This window comes from Oncorhynchus clarkii, chromosome 14, assembly GCF_045791955.1.
Source record: "Oncorhynchus clarkii lewisi isolate Uvic-CL-2024 chromosome 14, UVic_Ocla_1.0, whole genome shotgun sequence".
In the NCBI taxonomy this organism is placed as follows: Eukaryota; Metazoa; Chordata; class Actinopteri; order Salmoniformes; family Salmonidae; genus Oncorhynchus; species Oncorhynchus clarkii.
The window spans coordinates 19,440,770-19,464,183 of record NC_092160.1 but is presented as its reverse complement, the minus strand read 5'-3'; the positions used below and the strand labels follow the sequence as shown (position 1 = coordinate 19,464,183).

General features: G+C 42.5%; 1 protein-coding gene across 2 annotated transcripts in view; it reads right to left on the bottom strand.

Annotated features, from left to right (window-relative positions):
* The window catches only part of LOC139366381 (palmitoyltransferase ZDHHC9-like), a 45,587-nt gene that overhangs the window by 5,136 nt on the left and 17,037 nt on the right, over window positions 1-23,414 (bottom strand). For both annotated transcript variants that reach the window (XM_071103812.1, XM_071103813.1), the window contains exons 2-7: window positions 23,091-23,251; window positions 7,795-7,953; window positions 6,200-6,337; window positions 5,490-5,538; window positions 4,845-4,947; window positions 20-123 (exon numbers count right to left, since the gene is read on the bottom strand). In XM_071103812.1, the coding sequence (XP_070959913.1) occupies window positions 20-123; window positions 4,845-4,947; window positions 5,490-5,538; window positions 6,200-6,337; window positions 7,795-7,953; window positions 23,091-23,251 (714 nt within the window). The remainder of the gene's footprint in view (window positions 1-19; window positions 124-4,844; window positions 4,948-5,489; window positions 5,539-6,199; window positions 6,338-7,794; window positions 7,954-23,090; window positions 23,252-23,414) is intronic.

The window sequence follows — 23,414 nt, the reverse complement described above, 5'->3', positions numbered from 1 at the left end:
CTACAGCACAGTACAGTACCTGGGGTATGCAGGCCCACACAGCACTTCACAGCAGTTATTGATGATGTTCTTGTGGCTGTAGGGGTTCTGCACCCGGTTCTTTCCAGACCACGAGCCTTTGATCTGTTTAACACAAAATACAGTCATCCGTTTTTTTTTAAATACAGTAGAAACACATATAGCAAGGTACACATTTATTGTGTCATCTATTCCACCTAGGGTCAATTCCATTTCAATCCAAGTCCAAATCTTTCTTTTTAAATGAGAAAATTGGAATTTCAGTTCTGGAATCTACTGAACTGGAATGGAATCTAGCCCAACCCTGCTTCAGCCAGATGCAAACACTCTTACCGAGAGAGACCTGAAGTTGGGTTGGTTTTATGGCTTAACGATCAGTCGTAAATGGTTTCTAACTTTCTCCCTCTGCCGCTCCAATAATGGAATGTCTGAGTTGTATAGACTCTTGCCAAAAGAACTTCAACATCAAAAAGTGGATAATGAAACATTATTCCTAACATAAAGAAAGTGGGAAATTGTCGGTGGGGATGCAAACAATGATTATGCAGTATCATTTGTGATGTCATTAAAGACGGTTTAACGAAAACATTGTAACTTTAAGAGCTTTCAAAATGTGTATGTCAGAATTGTTAAACTTTTGTGAAGATGAAATGTGATTTCAGCCTTCTAAATGAGATAATTGTTGTTATATTAAAAAGTTTTACCCAGTCAGTAACCACACCCACATGAGCACAGGCATTATGTCATAAGGATGATACACCCCTTTTGCCAGAGTGCTTATAAAGGACTTTACATTATACCAAAACATGCCGGGTTGCTGCCGATGTGTAGAGTGGTTCTAGCTGTACCCTGAATAATCAACCATTCAACCATTTAAATGTTTTAAAAAAAACATCAAGACCAGAAAATGGTAAGACCCTCAAACTCAGAGAAAACTAGACATGCATCACCTGCAGCTCAGCATGTAACGTAGACAAGGAAACTCGACCGAAGACGAGAAAAGAAGCACATTTCCCTATCCAAGGACCATAGAAATGTCTGATGTATCCAGTCTAACGAACACTTCCAGAACAAAGAAAGCCACTACTACAACTACTAAGGACATGGTGACCTCTGTATAAGTCTCTGGTTGTCCACCAAACAGACACCGTCAAACTATTAGTCACAGACGGATCGGGTGATTTCAGAGAGACGACAAAGACATACAAGTGAAAAATATGTACATTGCATTTCTAAATACAAATGAGCGGTTGTTAGGGTGCTAAATATTCATATGTTCGATGCGCGTATTATTCAACTGTATGTACGATCGTTGAATTCCTTTGTCTCTCCTTCTCTCCCCACCCCTTTCATTGTGTAACCAGCCGTCATACCGGGTTAGTCCACTAGGGACGTTTTATCGCATTGTTAGTAATCAATGTATAATCTATCGTGGGTGTGTTTATGTAATTAAGTGTGATTATTTAGTTAATTATTTATTTACTAACTAAGCCAATGTGTCTATCGCTGAGTCATGTGGACTAGGGTTCGTGCAGATTTAATGGATTATGCGACGTTCAGAATAAGATTGATATGAACAAATGATTGACTGCTATGATAGAGATATTCTGATCTATTCTTGAGTTAATTCGATAAACGGTAACTCAAACAAACTTTTTCCATGGTACCCCAGGTTACTAATGAGTTGATTGTTACATGATTAAATGAATCACGTAATAATTACAGTTAATTATTCGATAAATAGCATGTCATCGCATTAATGACAGTCACATTACGACACACGTTTGGCTGCGGGCCAAGGTCCTGCAGGTATTGATATGTCTATTATTAGCCTGATGACAGACAAGGCGGGCTGACAGCCACGGTGCTGTGTTGCTACCAAAGTGACAGTGGCTCATTTTGCTCACACTGCTCAATACCAGTAAAAATATGGCTGGCAGCGCGCAGGGGGAGAAAGAAGAGGAATAATACAAACATTAAAGTAGAGAAAGAGCTCTGCAGCTCTCAACAGCTACTACTGCTGCCATCTCTGCCTCTTGCCAGCACATCTGGGAGAGACTTGGATACAGACATACAGTGCCTTCAGAAAATATTCAGACCATTTGACTTTTCCACATTTTGTTGTTACAGCCATATTCTAAAATGTATTAAAAATTATGTATTAAAAAATTAAAAATCCTCAGCAATATACACACAATAGCCCATAATGTCAAAGCAAAAACAGGTTTTAAGACAGATGTTTTACAAATGTATTAAAAATAAAAACTGAAATATCTTATTTACATAAGTATTCAGACCCCAAAATTGAGCTCGGGTGTGCCCTGTTTCCTTTGATCATCCTTGAGATGTTTCTAAGTTGGAGTCCACCTGCTGTAAATGCAATTGATTGGACATGATTTGGAAAGGCACACCTGTCTATATAAAATGTCCCACAGTTGACAGTGCATGTCAAAGCAAAAACCAAGCCATGACGCCAAAATAATTGTCCGTAGAGCTCTCGCGACAGGATTGTGTCGAGGCACAGATCTAGGGAAGGGTACCAAAAAATGTCTGCAACTTTGAAGGTCCCCAAGAACACAGTGGCCTCCATCATTCTTAAATGGAAGAAGTTTGGAACCACCAAGAATATTCCAAGAGCTGACCGCATGGCCAAACTGAGCAATCGGGGGAGCAGGGCCTTGGTCAGGGAGGTGAGCAAGAACCCGATGGTCACTCTGACAGAGCTTGAGAGTTGCTCTGTGGAGATGGGAGAACCTTCCGGAAGGACAACCATCTCTGCAACACTCCACCAGGCCTTTATGGTAGAGTGGCCAGACAGAAGCCACTCCTCAGTAAAAGGCACGACAGCCCGCTTGGAGTTTGCCAAAAAGGTACCTAAAGACTCTTAGACCATGAGAAACAAGATTCTCTGGTATGATGAAACCAAGATTGCGCTCTTTGGCTTGAATGCCAAGCGTCACATCTGGAGGAAACCTGACACCATCCCTAAAGTGAAGCATGGTGGTGGCAGCATCATGCTGTGGGGATGTTTTTCATCAGCAGGGACTGGGAGACGAGGCAGGATCGAGGCAACGATTAATGAAGCGAAGTACAGAGAGATCCTTGATGAAAACCTGCTCCAGAGCGCTCAGGACGTCAGACTGGGGCGAAGGTTCACCTTCCAACAGGACAACAACCCTAAGCACACATCCAAGACAATGCAGGAGTGCTTCGGGAAAAGTCTCTGAATGTCCTTGAATGGCCCAGCCAGAGCCTGGACTTGAATCTCTGGAAAGACCTGAAAATTGTTTTGCAGCAACATTCCCAATCAAACCTGACAGAGCTTGAGAGGTTCTGCAGAGAAGATTGGAAGAAACTCAAATACAGGTGTGCCAAGCTTGTAGTGTCATACCCAAGCACACTTGATGAGAGGGTCTGAATACTCATGTAAATGTGATCATTTAAAAAAATTTTTTTATAAATTTGCAAAAATGTCTAATAACCCATTTTTGCTTTGTCATTATAGGCTACTGTGTCTAGATTGATGAGGGGGAAAACTATTTCGTAAACAAAAATGTGGAAAAGGTCAGGGGGTCTGAATACTTTCCGAAGGCACTGTACGGCTGCATACACAGGACATTACTGCAGAGCAGAATCCTCCCGCCACACCAACACAAGGTCAGCTGGGAGTGAGGGCAAGGGGAGGCGGTAGCGACACTGACAAACTTGTCAAATGCCTCAATATTCAAAAGGTTTTTTAATTATTATTATTTTTTTAATGGTTTTGTTTATGTAATACCCACGGATTTGAGTATCTAAGAGTGCCAGGTATCAAACTTCAGTCACTCCTGCATTGCCGTTCATACGCAATGGTCATATAAAGTAAACATTGCTATGACGGATTTGATTGATTCCAGCCTTTTAGTGCCAACTAAGACTGCAAAGCACAAAAAGGGTGTGTGGTTGCCTAGGTGACAGGTGGTATAACTGTAATGTTTACACTACCCACCCTAAGTGTGTATCTGTCCAGCCACATGAAGCCCCGTCATGTTAGTACTCCCCTTTTAGCATTAACAGTACCCTGGAGTGAAGAAGATCCTAACAACTGACACAGGGTTCGATCTTATTGCAGCTCCTTATGGTTAAGTACTATGGGAAGGGTTCATCTGAACCCAGATCTGTGGTCATGTAAAAACGTTTTACTCAAGTGTCCAGCTGTGTAGTGTCTCTAGAGAGACGGCTTGCCTCCCGCAACGCACCAATGTTCCAGCATACCCGCCTGTACTTAAACGTGGTTTGGCAGAGAGGAAAGGGCAGAGTGGAGACATCCGGCTTTCTTACAACATTGCCTTATCCACTTGTTGCCCTAGCGTAAACATCCCCCGGACACAAAATAGTAACTAGCAAGAGAGTGAGTTTCACAAGTGGCTAGTTTGTATCAATCACCTTCACTAAAACCACTGCAAAGGTTTTGCCTGCAAACTTTGGTTTTATATCGCAACATTCTGGCAGGTCTGCCTACTGGCTATGGTAAGAGTTTTTAATGAGCACAATTTTAAGCCCCGTCTACCCAAACTTGTGATTTGTTGTAAGAGTTGTCTGTCTGAAAAGGACACTCCACAGAATAATTATTATTATTGTTAAATCTAATTGACCAAGATAATCCATCATGATTCCCTGACCTAGAGCTGCTGCCCTAGGTCTAATATTTTCAAGACGACCAGCTGTGTTAATCTAAAATGTCCTCCCTTTCCATATCTCCATTCTTTAAATCACCAGTGATAGAGGACGCTAGTTTAAACTATTGAGACATAATATAGAGAATGGTAGAGAATATAGATACTCACGTCCTCATTGGTGGTCTGGTTGAGGGAGATCAGGTAAGTATGGAAGCCTGTCAGTCCCACCACTGACCACAAGGTGAAGAAGCACACCAGCACTTCCAGCACAGTGGGATCAGGTTAAGGAAACAACAGCACAGATACTGCACTACAAGCTCTCAAAGTTAACAGGTCAAGGATAGGTCTTTCATGACATTACTGCAATCACTAATGATTTATTAGGTCTTTTGACATTCCATGTCCCTGTGACGATTCAGCTTATAACTCAATTTGACTCAAACTAAATTCTGTATTATTAACAGTGTCCTCGTTTCTTTTAGTGGCCCTAAGGGGGAAGCTACGGAGGCCCTAAGGGGGAAGCTACGGTGGCCCTAAGGGGGAAGCTACGGTGGCCCTAAGGGGGAAGCTACGGTGGCCCTAAGGGGGAAGCTACGGTGGCCCTAAGGGGGAAGCTACGGTGGCCCTAAAGGTTAATAAACAGATGGTATTGAGGCAGTTTTCAGTTACAATAGTCATTTACAACATTAACAATGTCTACACTGTATTTCTGATCAATTTGATGTTATTTTAAATGGACAATTTATTTTTCTTTTCTTTCAAAAACAAGGACATTTCTAAGTGACCCCAAACTTTGTGGAACTGAAAGGATATGTCCCAGGTGTGTCCTGTAGTGTCTTCACAAACCCGGAGTTCACCGAGCCTGTAGAGACGTGTACATAGTTAAGAGGGTTTCTGTGATACACTCAAGCTCTCAAACACACATCTAATACGCTCTAAGACATGCACTTAAATATTCCCCTCTCACTCACTCCACCATACCATTAAAAAGAAAAAAATATTAATACAAATTAGGGACAACATTGACAGCACGCTGACTGAGGCTTGAATTAAGCTCAGAAGCCTGGAGCTAATTATTCTGACTTTAAATGCTCTATGCTTTTCCCTGCCCTCCTGCTGTCTGTAAAGGCCCATATAGGAACACAAAAGAGAGTGTGTGTCATCCAGGCAGTTAGCGTTGCATGTCATTTCACGCTTTAGTCAAGCCTCAGCTGAACTAGGTCTCGGTTTCATCACCATATTTAGCCCACATCACTCACTTGACAAGCCCCATCCAGTTTGGTTACATTCCCTCAACTATCAATAGTGACAGCTTCCTGCAAACCTGTGCATTTCCTATCCACCAATCTGTAAACACCATGTCTTGAAATCTGTCATGGTCTGAAACTGACCTGGACCTACCTTAGAATATAATACCAAAAGCTGCTCTGGTCTTGGCTGTGACACAACAGTAACATTCCTGCGTGCCAAGCCCCACACATACACACACACACCCCTCCCTGTAGCTCCAGGAGAATACTCACGCATCACCACGTGTACGATATTGAAGGTGAAGATGTAGATGGTGAGCAGAGACAGGGACAGGGTGAACAGGTAGAAGTAACGGTAGTTCCTCTTGCCCACACAGTTGCCCACCCAGGGGCAGTGATGGTCAAAGCGATCTGTAGAGAAGAGGGGGATGAGGTTAAAGACCGAGGTGGATGAGGTTAAAGACCGAGGTGGATGAGGTTAAAGACCAATGAGGTTAAAGACCGATGGGAAGAGGTTCTGGGGCCATGGGATCAAACGCCACTCCATCATAGACACAAAAAAACTAACTTAGTTAAATTTAACTTGGAGATGCCAATGAGTGCATAGGATAGACCCTTCCCCAAAGTTCTGCTGGTTTAATGTATCAAAGATAGTAAAAAACATTTGACTAACAAAGAGTAAACTGCAGGCTATAACAAAGAGAGACACACACACACACACACACACACAAACACACACACACACACACACGTAATGAATTTGGCAGACCAACATATTGGCATCACATTGCCTTCCACGCGTTTAGCTAGGTAGACATTGACAACTAATTCTGACAACAACCTGTTCAACAAAGGTATCCAAATGTCCTCTGCTACAAAAGGTCACTAACCCTCAAAGACGAGCACACGGTTATTACAAGCAATAGGAGCCGTTTCCTTATAATTCCCTCTGGTCTGAATATAGTGACCCCCATCTCATTATTACCAGAGTCAATGCCGGGTCAGATAGCTTCCGAGGCAAAACATCTTGCTTTAAACGGTTCTCCCTGTGGCAGATAACAAGAACACCCTGGATAGTTTCACAACATTATTTAAATGAAAATTATGACAGCATGCAGGTGGGAAGACTTCTGCATTGGAGCATAATAACAATGAGGAAGAACCATCAGATATACGCATGGTCTGTTGATGTACGGTATATGAGCCTCGTGTAGATAATAGACTACTAAATCATATATGGCACACACGCCCGCGCCCACAAGTACAGAGTGAGGATAGAGAAGACGGTGGAGGATCAGTGTGTGCCTCTATGCACAGTCATGGTTAGAACACAGGGCCGTCTGTGTGGGGCCAGTGCACCTGCTACAGTCTGTCTGGGTCACACACCCCCATCATGACACAGCAGCCTGTCTCCTTACAGGATACTCTGCACTAAGGGCTCTATACTATCAAGGAAGGGAGAGGGTTTGATGTACATACAGCTTTGACCAGGAGCAAGACGAAACAAAAATAGACTACTTCTTCCTCAATGCAATCAAGTCTGTGTTGTATTTCACAGAATTTTTTTTGTAAAAAAAAAATCTAAATCACATTTTGAATAAAACTAGTGGGCGTGGTTATTATCTGGAAGGAAGGCATTTTCCATGGAACTGCCCTCTGTGTGGTTTTAACAACATTGACAAATCAATGTAGGCAAGGTCAAGTCTTGAGCAAACATTTAAAAACTTCTGTAGAATGTGTCCTTCACCCACTGATAAAAGAAAAGCTAGTCCCCAACACAATACCCAGTGTCAGAGTGAATTCTTCTATGATAACAAAATGAATTAAAAACTGAAGAGAGCAGGAGGGAGAAGAGTGCTCTCCCTTACCCACGCAGTTGTCACATATACTGCAGTGTGAGGCACGAGGTGGTCGGAAGATCTTGCAGGTGTAGCAGTACTTCAGTTTGACAATCTGCCCATTGATTTGGACGTTGCGGATCCGAGGTGGAGGTCGCTGCCCAGCCGGGACGTTCCCATTGGTCGCCTCTGTGAAAAACGGAGGGAAAGGAGACATCAACAAAAGGTGCCCATTTTGGTTTATACTCAGTTAACAAATCTAGTCATTATCATACTGTGTAATGCAAGTTTCACAAATACAGGTTTAGCCTACTCTTGGTATAAATTGTATTTTAACCAGGAATAATAATTTTTATTCAGTCATGTTTTAATCAAGGTTGGTCACATTTAGGAGTCACAGACCACAGGGAAATTACACAGAACAAAAACATAAATGCAACAATTTCAAAATATTTTACTCAGTTACAGTTCAAAAGGAAATCAGTCAATTGAAATAAATTCATTAGACGCTATGGATTTTGGAATACAGACATGCATATTTTGGTCACCATGGATTTGAAAACCAGTCAGTATCTGGTGTGACCAACATTTCCTCATGCAGCGCAACATCTCCTTCGCATCAAGTTGATCAGACTGTGGCCTGTGGAATGTTGTCCCACTCCTCTTCAATGGCTATGCGAAGTTGCTGGATATTGGAACACGCTGTCGTACACGTCGATCCAGAGCATCCCAAACATGCTCAATGGGTAACGTCTGTTGAGTATGCAGGCCATAGAAGAACTAGAACATTTTCAGCTTCCAGGAATTGTCTACAGATCCTTGAGACATGGGGCCGTGCATTATTATCATGTTGAAACATGGAGGTTAGGTAGAGTTGAAACCAGGATTCATCCGTGAAGAGCACACTTCTCCAGCATGCCAGTGGCCATCGAAGGGGAATATTTGCCCACTGAAGAAGTCAGTTACGACGCCGAACTGCAGTCAGGTCAAGACCCTGGTGAGGACGACGAGCATGCAGATGAGCTTCACGGAGACGGTTTGTCAGTTTGTGCAGAAATTCTTAAGTCATGCAAAACCACAGTTTCATCAGCTGGTCTCAGACTATCCCTCAGGTGAAGAAGCCAGATGTGGAGGTCCTGGGCTGGCATGGTTACACGTGGTCTGTGGTAGTAAGGCCGGTTAGGCATACTGCCAAACATCTTGAGGCGGCTTATGGTAGAGAAAGGAGCATTCAATTCTCTGGCAAAAGCTCTGGTGGACATTCCTGCAGTCAGCACGCCAATTACACAGACATCTGTGGCATTGTGTTGTGTGACAATACTGCACATTTTAGAGTGGCCTTTTATTGGTCCCAGCACAAGTTGCACCTGTGTAATGATCATGCAGTTTAATCAGCTTCTTGATATGCCACACCGGTCAGGTGGATTCATTATCTTGGCAGATTTGTGCACAAAATTAGAGAGAAATTAGCTTTTGTGCGTATAGAACATTTCTGGGATATTTTATTTCAGCTCATAAAACATGGACCAACACTTTACATGTTGTGTTTATATTTTTGTACAGTACACATTTTCAGTTGACTAAATATACCAGACTAAACCAAAGGATAAATTTTTCTTTTAAATTGACCCACAGTGCCTCTACTAGACAAATATATAGTAGAGTGTATGTAATGAGAATCTTGCACTGCCTGTTGCCAGCTCCACTGCCTGTTGCCAGCTCCACTGCCTGTTGCCAGCTCCACTGCCTGTTGCCAGCTCCACTGCCTGTTGCCAGCTCCACTGCCTGTTGCCAGCTCCACTTCAAAGAATTGTATTCAAAGCCGGTGGAAATCAAGGTTCCTATTGTGTTGAATATCTACACAGTAAAGCTGTGAGTTGAGCCACACCGGCTGATAAAGATGAAGGGCTTTGGAAGTACACACACCAGAATAGTTGAACCTTAAGAATGTCAGTGAATTACATTTATTAAAAATTTTAAAAAATCATGATGTTATTGTTATTTATTAGCCTGAACCTGGGACGATGTGTCTTGCTGTGTCAGGGTATATAGTAGAGGTCGACCGATTATGATTTTTTTCAACACTGATACCAATTATTGGAGGACCAAAAAAAGCTGATACCGATTTAAAAATAAATAAAAATCGCACAATTTTTATATATATTTGTAATAATGACAATTTCAACTACTGAATGAACACTTATTTTAACTTAATACAATACATCAATAAAATCTATTTAGTCTCAAATAAATAATGAAACATGTTCAATTTGGTTTAAATAATGCAAAAACAAAGTGTTGGAGAAGAAAGTAAAAGTGCAATATTTGCCATGCAAAAAGCTAACATTTAAGTTCCTTGCTCAGAACATGAGAACATATGAAAGCTGGTGGTTCCTTTTAACATGAGTCATCAATATTCCCAGGTAAGAAGTTTTAGGTTGTTGTTATTATAGGACTATTTCTCTCTGTGTGTATTTCATATACCTTTGACTATTGGATGTTCTAATAGGTACTTTAGCATTGCCAGCCTAATCTCTGGAGTTGATAGGTTTGAAGTCATAAACAGCGAAGAGCTGCTGGCAAATGCAGGAAAGTGCTGTTTGAATGAATGCTTACGAGCCTGCTGCTGCCTACCACCACTCAGTCAGACTACTCTGTCAAATCATAGACTTAATTATAACACACAGAAATACGAGCCTTAGGTCATTAATATGGTAAAATCCGGAAACTATCATTTCGAAAACAAAACGTTTATTCTTTCAGTGGAATACGGAACCGTTCCCTATTTCATCGAACGGGTGGCATCCAAGTCTAAATATTGGGGTTAACATTGCACAACCTTCAACGTTATTTCATAATTATGTACAATTCCGACAAATGAATTACGGTCTTTGTTAGGAAGAAATGGTCTTCACACAGTTTGCTACGAGCCAGGCAGCCCAAACTGCTGCATATACCCTGACTCTGCTTGCACAGAACGCAAGAGAAGTGAAACAATTTCCATCATTAAAATAAATTCATGTTAGCAGGCAATATTAACTAAATATGCAGGTTTAAAAATATATACATGTGTATTGATTAAGAAAGGCATTGATGTTTATGGTTAGGTACACATTGGTGCAACGACAGTGCTTTTTTCGAATGCGCTTGTTAAATCATCACCCGTTTGGCGAAGTAGGCTGTGATCCGATGAGAAATTAACAGGTACCGCATCGATTATATGCAACGCAGGACAAGCTAGATAAACTATTAATATCAACCATGTATAGTTAACTACTGATTATGTTAAGATTGATTGTTTTTTTATAAGATAAAATGAATGCTAGCTAGCAACGTACCTTGGCTCCTTGCTGCACTAGCGTAAAAAGGTAGTCAGCCTGCCACGCAGTCTCCTCGTGGAGTGCAATGTAATCGGCCATAATCGGTGTCCAAAAATGCTGATTACCGATTGTTATGAAAACTTGAAAATCGGCCCTAATTAAATCGCCCATTCCAATTAAAATCGGTCGACCTCTAGTATATAGTCCTGTTTTACAAACACTAGATGTACAAAAATATGTGGACACCTGCTCGTCGACCATCTCATTTCAAAATCATTGGCATTAATATGGTGTTGGTCCCCCCTTTGCTGCTATAACAGCCTCCTCTCTTCTGGGAAGGCTTTCCATTAGATGTTGGAAAAATTGCTGTGGGGCCTTGCTTCCATTCAGCCACAAGAGCATTAGTGAGGTCGAGCACTGATGTTGGGCGATTAGGCCTGGCTCGCAGTCGGCGTTCCAATTCATCCATAAGGTGTTTGGTGTGTTTGAGGTCAGGGCTCTGTGCAGGCCAGTCAAGTTCTTCCACACCGATCGACAAAGCATTTCTGTATGGACCTCGCTTTGTGCACGGGGGCATTGTCATAATGAAACAGGAAAAGGGCCTTCCCCACTGTTGCCACAAAGTTGGAAACACAGAATTGTCTAGAATGTCATAGTCAGTGTTAAGATTACCCTTCACTGGAACTAAGGGGACTATCCCGGACCATGAAAAACAGCCCCAGACCGCATTGGGGCAGATAGCATTATCCTGGCATCCGCCAAACCCAGATTCGTCCGTCTGACTGCAAGATGATGAAGCGGGATTCATCATTCCAGAGAACACGTTTCCACTGCTCCAGAGTCCACTGGCGGCGAGCATTACATCACACCAGCAAAATGCGCATGGTGATCTTTTAAGCTTGTGTGTGGCTACTCGGCCACGGAAACCCATTTCATGAGTTTCCCGGCAAACGGTTCTTGTGCTGAGATTGCCGCCAGAGGCAGTTTGGAACTTGGTAGTGAGTGTTGCAACCGATGATAGATGATTTTCACATGCTACAATGCCTTGCAGAAGTATTCATCCCCCTTGATGTTTTTCCTATTTTGTTGCATTACAACTTGTAATTTAAATTGATTTTTATTTGGATATGACGTAATGGACATACAAACAGTCCACATTGGTGAAGTGATTTAAAAAAAAAACTTGTGTCAAAGTATTTTAAAAGAATTAACGGAAAAGTGGGGCGTGCATATGTATTCATCCCCTTTGCTATGAAGCCCCTAAATAAGATCTGGTGCAACCAATTACCTTCAGAAGTCACGTAATTAGTTAAATAATGTCCACCTGTGTGCAATCTAAGTGTCACATGATCTCAGTATATACACACAGTCGTGGCCAAAAGTTGAGAATGACACAAACATTAATTTCCACAAAGTTTGCTGCTTCAGTGTCTTTAGATATTTTTATCAGATGTTACTATGGAATACTGAACTATAATTATAAGCATTTCATGTGTCAAAGGCTTGTGTCAAAGGCTTTAATTGACAATTACATGAAGTTGATGCAAAGAGTCAACATTTGCAGTGTTGACCCTTCTTTTTCAAGACCTCTGCAATCCGCCCTGGCATGCTGTCAATTAACTTCTGGGCCACATCCTCACTGATGGCAGCCCATTCTTGCATAATCAATGCTTGGAGTTTGTCAGAATTTGTGGGTTTTTGTTTGTCCACCTGCCTCTTGAGGATTGACCACAAATTCTTAATGGGATTAGGGTTTGGGGAGTTTCCTGGCCATGGACCCAAAATATCGATGTTTGTTCCCTGAGACACTTAGTTATCACTTTTGCCTTATGGCAAGGTGCTCCATCATGCTGGAAAAGGCATTGTTCGTCACCAAACTGTTCCTGGATGGTCGGGAGAAGTTGCTCTCGGAGGATGTGTTGGTACCATTCTTTATTCATGGTTGTGTTCTTAGGAATAATTGTTAGTGAGCCCACTCCCTTGGCTGAGAAGCAACCCCATACATGAATGGTCTCAGGATGCTTTACTGTTGGCATGACACAGAACTGATGGTAGCACGCACCTCGTCTTATCCGGATGCCCCAAACAATCAGAAAGGGGATTCAGAGAAAACGACTTTACCCCTGTCCTCAGCAGTCCAATCCCTGTACCTTTTGCAGAATATCAGTCTGTCCCTGATGTTTTTCCTGGAGAGAAGTGGCTTCTTTTCTGCCCTTCTTGACACCAGGCCATCCTCCAAAAGTCTTTGCCTCACTGTGCATGCAGATGCACTCACACCTGCCTGCTGCCATTCCTGAGCAAGCTCTGTACTGTTGGTGCCCTGATCCCGCAGCTGAATCAACTTAAGGAGACGTTCCTGGGGGTTGCTGGACTTTCTTGGGCGCCCTGAAGCCTTCTTCACAACAATTGAACCGCTCTCCTTGAAGTTCTTGATGACCCAATAAATGGTTGATTTAGGTGCAATCTTACTGGCAGCAATATCCTTTCCTGTGAAGCCCTTTTCCTGCAAAGCAATGATGACAGCACATGTTTCCTTGCAGGTAACCATGGTTGACAGAGGAAGAACAATGATTCCAAGCACCACCCTCCTTCTGAAGCTTCCAGTCTGTTATTCAAACTCAATCAGCATGAGAGTGATCTCCAGCCTTGTCTTTGTCATCACTGACATGTCAGCTGATCTTTTGTGGCAGTGCTGAAATGCAGTGGAAATGTTTTTTGGGGATTCAGTTCATTTGCATTTCAAAGAGGGACTTTGAAATTAATTGCAATTCATCTGATCACTCTTCATAACATTCTGGAGTATATGCAAATTAGAATCATACAAACAAAAATGTATATTTGTGTCATTCAAAACTTTTGGCCACGACCGTACACCTGTTCTGAAAGGCCCCAGAGTCTGCAATACCACTAAGCAAGGGTCACCACTAAGCAAGCAGCACCATGAAGACCAAGGCACTCTTCAAACCGGTCAGGGACAAAGTTAAAGTTGTTGGGAAGTACAGATCAGGGTTGGGTTATAAAAATATATACAAAACTTTGAACATCCCACAGAGCACCGTTAAATCCCTTAATATTTTTTTTTTGAAAGAATATGGCACCACAACAAACCTGCCAAGACTGGGCCGCTCACCAAAACTCACAGACCAGGCAAGGTGGGCATTAATCAGAGGCACAACAAAGATAACCCTGAAGGAGCTGCAAAGCTCCACAGCGGAGATTGGAGTATCTGTCCGTAGGACCACTAAGCCGTACACTCCACAGAGCTGGGTTTTACAGAAGAGTGGCCAGAAAAAAAGCCATGTAATAGCCTTAATTTCTTAGAACAAGAATAGACTGACGAGTTTCAGAAGAAACTGACAAATAGATAGGCTAATTGATATCATTTGAGTCAATTGGAGGTGCACCTGTGGATGTATTTCAAGGCCTACCTTCAACTCAGTGCCTCTTTGCTTGACATCATGGAAAATTCAAAAGAAATCAAATAATTGTAGACATACACAAGTCTGGTTCATTCTTGGGAGCAATTTCCAAAAGCCTGAAGGTACCACGTTCATCTGTACAAACAATAGTACGCAAGTATTAAACATCATGGTACCACGCAGCCGTCATACCGCTCAGGAAGGAGAAGCCTTCTGTCTCCTAGAGATGAACATACTGTGGTGCGAAAAGTGCAAATCAATCACAGAACAACAACCTTGTGAAGATGCTGGAGGAAACAAAGGTACAAAAGTATCTATATCCACAGTAAAACGAGTCCTATATCGACATACCCTGAAAGGCCGCTCAGCAAGGAAGAAGTCACTGCTCTAAAACAGCCATTAAAAAAAACAGACTACGGTTTGCAATGACTCCAAGCATACTTCCAAAGTTGTGGCAAAATGGCTTAAGGACAACAAAGTCAAGGTAATGGAGTGGCCATCACAAAGCCCTGACCTCAATCCCATAGAAAATTCATGGGCAGAACTGAAAAAGCGTGTGCGAGCAAGACAGCCTACAAACCTGACTCAGTTACGCCAGCTCTGTCAGGAGGAATGGGCCAAAATTCACCTAACTTATTGTGGGAAGCTTGTGGAAGGCTATCTGAAACGTTTGACCCAAGTTAAACCATTTAAAAGGCAATGCTACCAAATACTAATTGAATATATGTAAACTTCTGACCAACTGGGAATGTGATGAAAGAAATAAAAGCTGAAAAACCATTCTCTCTACTGTTATTCTGACATTTCACATTCTTTAAATAAAGTAGTGATCCTAACTGACCTAAGACAGTGAATTTTTACTAGGATTAAATGTCAGGAATTGTGAAAAACTGAGTTTAAATGTACTTGGCTAAGGTGTATGTAAACTTCCGACTTCAACTGCATGTAGTGTAAATCACTTGTATTTTAATTATTCAAATAACATTACTGAATACTGCCAGGGGGAATGAATGCTAGGATAGGTGGAGAGACATCACAACTTGAACCAAATCAAACATTTATACAGTTTGCTCTAAAAGCATAGAGGCCATACCACCCCCACAGTCTTTGTATGATTGAACAAGATGCTCTACAAGAAAGCAGTATACAGTTTAAAAGGATCTTGCTACCACCATTGATGAAAAATGTACAAATCAACACCGTGTACAGGACAAATCAACACAGTCTACTGTACAGGACACAAGACGGTGGTCAAATGGCTTCATCAAATGCTGCAAAACATGTTTAAAGAAACACCAGGCTTTTTAACAAATCACAATGTCGAATCACAGTAAGTTATAACAAACCACTTTCCACTTAAAACCATTGCTTTGTTAATTAATTAAGGGAGCACTCCAGCGGTGAATGAGACCATACATGAGGTCCTTTGTGAAGAGCTGGTCCTGGTCGGCCCATTATATATTCCAGGAGGATAGGCTCTCATCCGAATAAGTTGTCCTCCAGGAGCCAGCTACGGGTCTAAGTGACAGAGCACCACAGCTGAGCCTTCATCAATATGCCGGGCAGCCTGGGTTCTAGAGCCTACACATCTGCACCTGCCTGTCTCCCTTTAACACACCCCACATTCCCATCACAGACCCCACCGATTGCCACGCTGGCCAATGATGGCACATTAAAGACATTTTGGGGATGTAAAGGCAAGATGAAAACTATTCTGGCGACTCTACCAATAAAACGAGGCAGGCATGCTAGAACGTCACGATTCAAAATCAAAGTTTGCAGGCAAAACCTTTATTTCCTCTATGCCAAAAAAGTATATAATTGAACACAGACCCAAGTCACTGTTGCCTAGGGTCAGATTTTTTGAGACTAGTGTACGATGAGGAAGACCAGTTTGAGAGCAAAATAGGTTGAGGGCAGGATCCTGCTGCAGAACACCAAACGCAATCTGTGACTCAAAATACTAAACAAGGTCATGTCACACAAACTGAACGGCCTTGCTGTTCTAAGTAATGCCATTACGGCCATTGTTAGACAAAATCCCTACATCCATTAATATGTTAGCCCAATAGCATGTTAGCTAAATAGCCATTAGCCGAACAGGCAATAACAATTCACGTTATCCTAATAGGCAATCGCCTTTAGCATGGTTCACTGTTGTCTCACTGGAAGGCCTGAGTCAGAGCCATCACAAAGGAAGCAAATCAGTCCAACAAGCAATAACCATTAGCATGTTAGCATCTCTATGCATTCTGACTGGAAGGCTTGAGTCAGAGCCGTGACAAAAAAGGAGCACTGCCAGCAAAGGCACTCTCAGTGGACCACCTGCAGGATAGGCAATTCATTTCCAGACCGCTCATCTGTAGAGGAACTCTGACGAGACCCCCACCCAGGCCTCTCGACCATATGGGGGATGCATGAAGGGCACTGTGAATCTTCCCTGCACATTGAACAGCTAGAGAGAGAGGGAGAAAGGGTTGGGCTGTGGCAGGGCTACTGCAGAGCAGACAGGCTTTTCCCTCAGGAGATGGACAGGAAAGAGAGTCTGGCTAAAAGAGTGGATAGTCCACTAGGGAGTGGTAAGGTTATCAAAAACAAAGGCCATTACAAGTGCAGCAATGTACAGCATGTTCATTAAGAGCCACATCTGGCAAGCTTATACGTGGGAACATAGGAAGGACACGTCTGCAAAACCCTCGTATTTGGTTGTGCCGTCATAATAATGAATGCATACTAATGTTGTCTAGGTAATGAGAACGGCATGGAGGGCCAAACTGATGAATTCAGACGTCATCAAGGCTCGAAACAGTACACCTCAAATTGCAGAAAAAGTTGGTAACAATGCAGGGGTTTGACTAGGGGATAAGCTCTGAACAACATGGATGATTAGCTAACCTTTAGCGGCATAAAGCATAACAAACATGAATTAACCAACAGGCAGGGGCTCTGGTCTCCACACTGCTGCTTGACACACACGTCTGCTGCAGTATTCATGACTCTAAAATGCTTTACACTTCACTTGCTTCTTAAATCGCCTCGGGTGGTGGGCCACAGTCCTCCCAGGCCCCACATCCGGAAGAGACTTCGCCTGCCCCTCCCCCTTTGGCACTTCATGTACATCGGAGAGGATTAGATAGGCCTGAGCAGCATGACAGTAGCTCTACCTTGCCCTCTGATAGGCTAGATGGAACGCTCACAACATTACTTACCTTAAACTCTAAAATTCTTTCAGAGCTACAGAAAATGTCACATTACATTGATTCAGTTTGGGTTTCAAATCTACAAATACACTGAACAAAAAATTGCAACCAATTTCTAAGATTTTACTGAGTTAGTTCATATAAGGAAATCAGTCAATTGAAAACAATTCTTTAGGTCCTATTCTATGCATTTCACATGACTGGGAATACAGATATGCATCTGTTGGTCATAGATATACAGTACTAGTCAAAAGTTGGGACACCAACTCATTCAAGGTTTTTCTTTATTTTTTCAACATTGTAGAATAGTGAAGACATCAAAACTATTAAATAACACATATGGAATCATGTAGTAACCCAAATGTATTTGAGATGAGATTCTTCAAAGTAGCCGCCCTTTGCCTTGGTGACAGCTTTGCACACACTTGGTTTGACATTCTCTCAACCAGCATCATGAGGAATGCTATTCCAACAGGCCTGAAGAAGTTCCCACATATGCTGAGCACTTGTTGGCTGCTTTTCCTTCACTCTGCGGTCCAACTCATTCCAAACTATGCAAATGGGGGTTGAGGTCTGGTCATTGTGGAGGCCAGGTCATCTGATGCAGCACAATCACTCTCCTTTGTCAAATAGTCTTTACACAGTCTGGAGGTGTGATTTGTGTCATTGTCCTGTTGAAAAACAAAAAATGATCCCACTAAGCGCAAACCAGATGAGATGGTGTATCGCTGCAGAATGCTGTGGTAGCCATGCTGCTTAAGTGTGCCTTGAATTCTAAATAAATCACCAGCAGTGTCACAAGCAAAGCAACCCTACACCATCACATCTCCTCCATGCTTCATGGTGGGAACCACACGTGCGGAGATCACAAGTTGACCTACTTTGCATCACAAAGTCAGTGTTTGGAACCCCAAAAAAATCTTTGTCAATTAGGACTCATTAGACCAAAAGGAAATATTTCCACTCTAATGTCCATTGCTTGTGTTTCTTGGCCCAAGCAAGTCCCTTCTTCTTATTGGTGTCCTTTAGTAGTGGTTTCTTTGCAGCAATTCAACCATGAAGGCCTTTACAGTTGATGTTGAGATGTGTCAGTTACTTGAACTCTGAAGCATTTATTTGGTCTGCAATTTCTGAGTCTAGTAACTAATTAACTTATCCTCTGCAGCAGTGGTAACTCTGGGTATTCCTTTCCTGTGGCGGTCCTCAGAGACAGTTTCATCATAGCGCTTGATGGTTTTTGCGACAGCATTTGAAGAAACTTTCAAAGTTCTTGAAATGTTCCAGATTGACTGAACTTTTCTTGAAGTATTGGACTGTTGTTTCTCTTTGCTTATTTGAGCTGTTCTTACCATAATATGGAGTTAGTCCGACCTTGTCACAACACAAGTGATTGGCTCAAACGCATTAAGGAAAGAAATTCCACAAATTAAAAAAGGCACACCTGCTAATTTAAACGCATTCCAGGTGACTACCTCATGAAGCTGGTTGAGAGAAAGCCAAGAGTGTGCAAAGCTGTCATCAAGGCATAGGGTGGCTACTTTGAAAACTCAAATATAGAATATTTGTTTAATACTTGATTGTATGTGTTATTTCATAGTTTTGATGTCTTCACTATTATTATACAATGTAGAAAATAGTACAAATAAAGAAACCCCTTTTTTTCACCTTTATTTAACCAGTTAGGCCAGTTTAGAACAGGTTCTCATTTACAACTGCGACAAGATTAAGCAAAGCAGTGCGACAAAAACAGATGGGATAAACAAATGTACAATCATAACACAATAGAAAAATCTGTATTCAGTGTGAGCAAATGAAATGAGGTAAGGCAATAAATAGGGCAATAGTGGCGAAGTAATTACAATTTAGCAATTTACACTGGAGTGATACATGTGCAGATGAGGATATGCAAGTATAAATACTGGTGTGCATAAGAGCAGAAAAACAAAAACAAATATGGGGATGAGGTAGGTAGTTGGATGGATGGGCTATTTACAGATGGGCTGTGTACAGCTACAGCGATCGGTAAGCTGCTCTGACAGCTGACGCTTAAAGTTAGTGAGGGAGATATAAGTCTCCAACTTCAGTGATTTTTGCAATTCGTTTCAGTCATTAGCAGCAGAGAACTGGAAGGAAAGGCGACCAAGGTAGGGTTTGGGAATGACCAGTGAAATATACCTGCTGGAGCACGTCCTACGGGTGGGTGTTGCTATGGTGACCAGTAAGCTGAGATAAGGTGGCGCTTTACCTAGCAAAGACTTATAGATGACCTGGAGCCAGTGGATTTGGCAACGAATATGTAGCGAGGACCATCCAACGAGAGCAGACATGTCGCAGCGGTGGGTAGTTAATGGGGCATTGGTCACAAAATGGATGGCACTGTGATAGACTGCATCCAGTTTGCTGAGTAGAGTGTTGGAGGCTATTTTGTAAATGACATCACCGAAGTCAAGGATCGGTAGGATAGTCAGTTTTAAGAGGGTATGTTTGGCAGCATGGGTGAAGGAGGCTTTGTTGCGAAATAGGAAACCAATTCTAGAATTATATTTGGATTGGAGATGCTTAATGTGAGTCTGGAAGGAGAGTTTACAGTCTAACCAGACAGCTAGGTATTTTTAGTTGTTCACATAAGTCAGAACCACCCAGAGTAGTGATGCTAGTCGGGCGGGCGGGTAGCGATCGGTTGAGTTTTACTAGCATTTAAGAGCAGTTGGAGGCCAATGAGGGAGTGTTGTATGGCGTTGAAGCTCGTTTGGTGGTGTCATGACTGTCTTGATCAGGTCAGGTTACAGGAGACCACAACCCTACAGATTATCTCTCAACCCCAACAGAGGAGGAGAGATCTAGGGGTCTGAAGATGCGGGTGGTTTTATGTCCCCTTACGGCCCTGGTAAATCTCAGGCCACAGACAAATTCCTTTGTCCTGTTACTACGGAGAACCAGCCTCAGAACATTAAACATGAAATAAAGGGACTTTGGAAAAATGGTTTCCATCAGCCACAATGGTGGTCATGACGATAGATGGACTATGAAAATGTATGTCATTTTTGTTCTGTTATTAAAGGTTAATAGATGACGTTATTACGAAAATATTGTAATGTGAAGGCTTTTCCTAGTATATGTTTGATGTTTATACATTCTACGCTGTATGGAAAATATCCAAATCAAAGAGAATGTTTTGGGGAAGATGAAAGGTAAAGTTAGTTGTCTAAAATTGGATTTGAGAAAAACCTAGGCCTTGCCTCATTAACTTGGTACACCCAGAGAATTGCCCTAAAGGCGGCTACGCCCACTTCTGACCCAAGGGTATAAAACCTGTGAGTATAGAATTTACAACAGGACTACGTGACCCCAGCTGCAGCAGGGTCTGAAAAAGTCAACCAACCCAGAACGCAACGCAAGTTTGAGGACAAAGAAATCATTTTCTACCCAAGCTACGGATGAGTAGCTGTGTCTAAGCGGCTGAATTCAAGTCGAACCACCTAACCTCCATCTCCCATCGAATCGTGGTATCTAAAGGGTTTCATTCCTACGCTGTGAGCTCTGAGCTACAGAGCTGTCTGTCCTCAGAAGACCCCTTCCAGAGAAAGGGGTGAGGGAACAGACTCAAAAAGGACACTGACACCGGGAGGACGAGCAGGGAGGTGCGCAGGAGAAGTGAGTCATCGAACAACGGAACGGTCCACGCAAAGAATCCCCGGAGATCGTCCCCACGTAATTACATCATTATATTCTGACCCATAAGGGGGGCAGTTTGGGCAAGGCTAGGGTTAGAATAGCATAGCTGACAAATTCACCCAAATGTATATTCTCGTGTACTTTCTTTTTCTCTCTATTTTGAAATTCCCATTGTGGGTAACACGCGCCATAGTGTGTTGGCCCGTTATACTAAGTTCTAATCAATAGCCTATAATGTGTATCATCATTTTAGCTTTTTAGTAAATAAATATTAAATTGAGATTGGTGTGGTACGAATTCATTAGTGGGACCCGGGTCCGTGCAGATTCACGGGCTATAAGACGTTCAGAACGAGATTGTTCAGAGGCAACTGGTTAATTAGCGGCTGTTGTAAAATCGATATTCTGATATTCTATGAGTTAATTTGGGAAATAGAAACTCAAAAACTAGTTTTCCCATGGTGCCCCAGGTTAATAATTGCTTGATTCAGTTAATCATGTAATTAGAAAAATGTAATCATTCGATGAGCAACAGTCGTCACATTAACTAATACAACGTCACGACAGTGGTTTGTTAACACAGTATCTAAAGGGCCAGATGTATACAGAATTGAATCTGTAGGTGTCCAAACTTTGACTGGTACTGTATGTATGTATGCATGCATGCATTTTATTTTAAAGGTAGGGACATGGATCAGAAAACCAATCAGATTCCAGGAAATCTGTACAGATCCTTGCGAGATGGGGATGTGCATTATCATGCTGAAACATGATGTGATGGTGGCAGATGAATGGCACGACAATGGGCCCCAGGATCATTGTCATTCAAATTGCCATTGATAAAATGCAATTGTAGCTTATGCCTGCCCATACCATAACCCCACCATGGTGCACTCTGTTCACAACATTGACACTGCTCGCCCACACGACGACGCCGTCTGCCATCTGCACGGTACAGTTGAAACCGGGACTCACAGCAGCGTGCCAGTGGGCATCAAAGGTGAGCATTTGCTGTGGTCAGGTCAAGACCCTGGTGAGGACGACGAGCACATAGATAAGCTTCGCTGAGACGGTTTCTTGCAGTTTGTGCAGAAATTCTTCGGTTGTGCAAACCCACAGTTTCATCAGCTTTCCAGTGGCTAGTCTCAGACCATCCCGCAGATGAACAAGCCAGATGTGGTGTTCCTGGGCTGGCGTGGTTATACATGGTCTGCGGTTGTGAGGCCGGTTGGACGTACTGCTAAATTCCCGAAAATTACGTTGGCGGCAGTTAATGGTAGAGAAATGGGAATTCAATTATCTGGCAACAGCTCTGGTGGACATTCCTGCAGTCAGCATGCCAATTTCATGGTTTCTCAAAACTTGAGACATCAGCAGCATTGTGTTGTGTGACAAAACTGCACATTTTAGAATAGCCTTTTATTATCCCCAGCACAAGGTGCACCTGTTCAATTATTATGCTGTTTTATTAGCTTCTTGATATGCCACAAACTTTTTGTTGTTGTTGATAATTAAGCTGTGTGTGTGTGTGTGTGTGTGTGTGTGTATGGAACACTTCTGGTATTGTTTATTTCAGCTCATGAAACATGGGATCAACATTTCACATGTCACGTTTATATTTTTGTTCAGTGTATATATGGGATATGGCCTAGGGGTTGTTTCTATACAGGGCCAATGGAAGGATGATAACACAGGTAGGGTAAACTTTCTCACCGATCTCCATCTCGATGAAGGTGGCCTCCTCGGGGAGTGCGCGCGGCAACACGCCCGGGTCACTAAAGCTGGTCCTCAGCAGCATGGCCATGACGAAAAAGAAGAGGAGGATAGCGAAGACCGGGATGGCAGGGGACAGGTGGATTGCCAGGTATGGGCACCTGCAGATGTGACAAGAGGACCATAGATTAATAATATTCCAGCACCACACAACTCTCTCAATGTTGACTGAATACTCCATAGTGAGTGATTATAATGTCTCCTGACCCCTCCTGTCACAACCTCCAGTATTTATGCTGCAGTAGTTTGTGTGTCAGGGGGCTA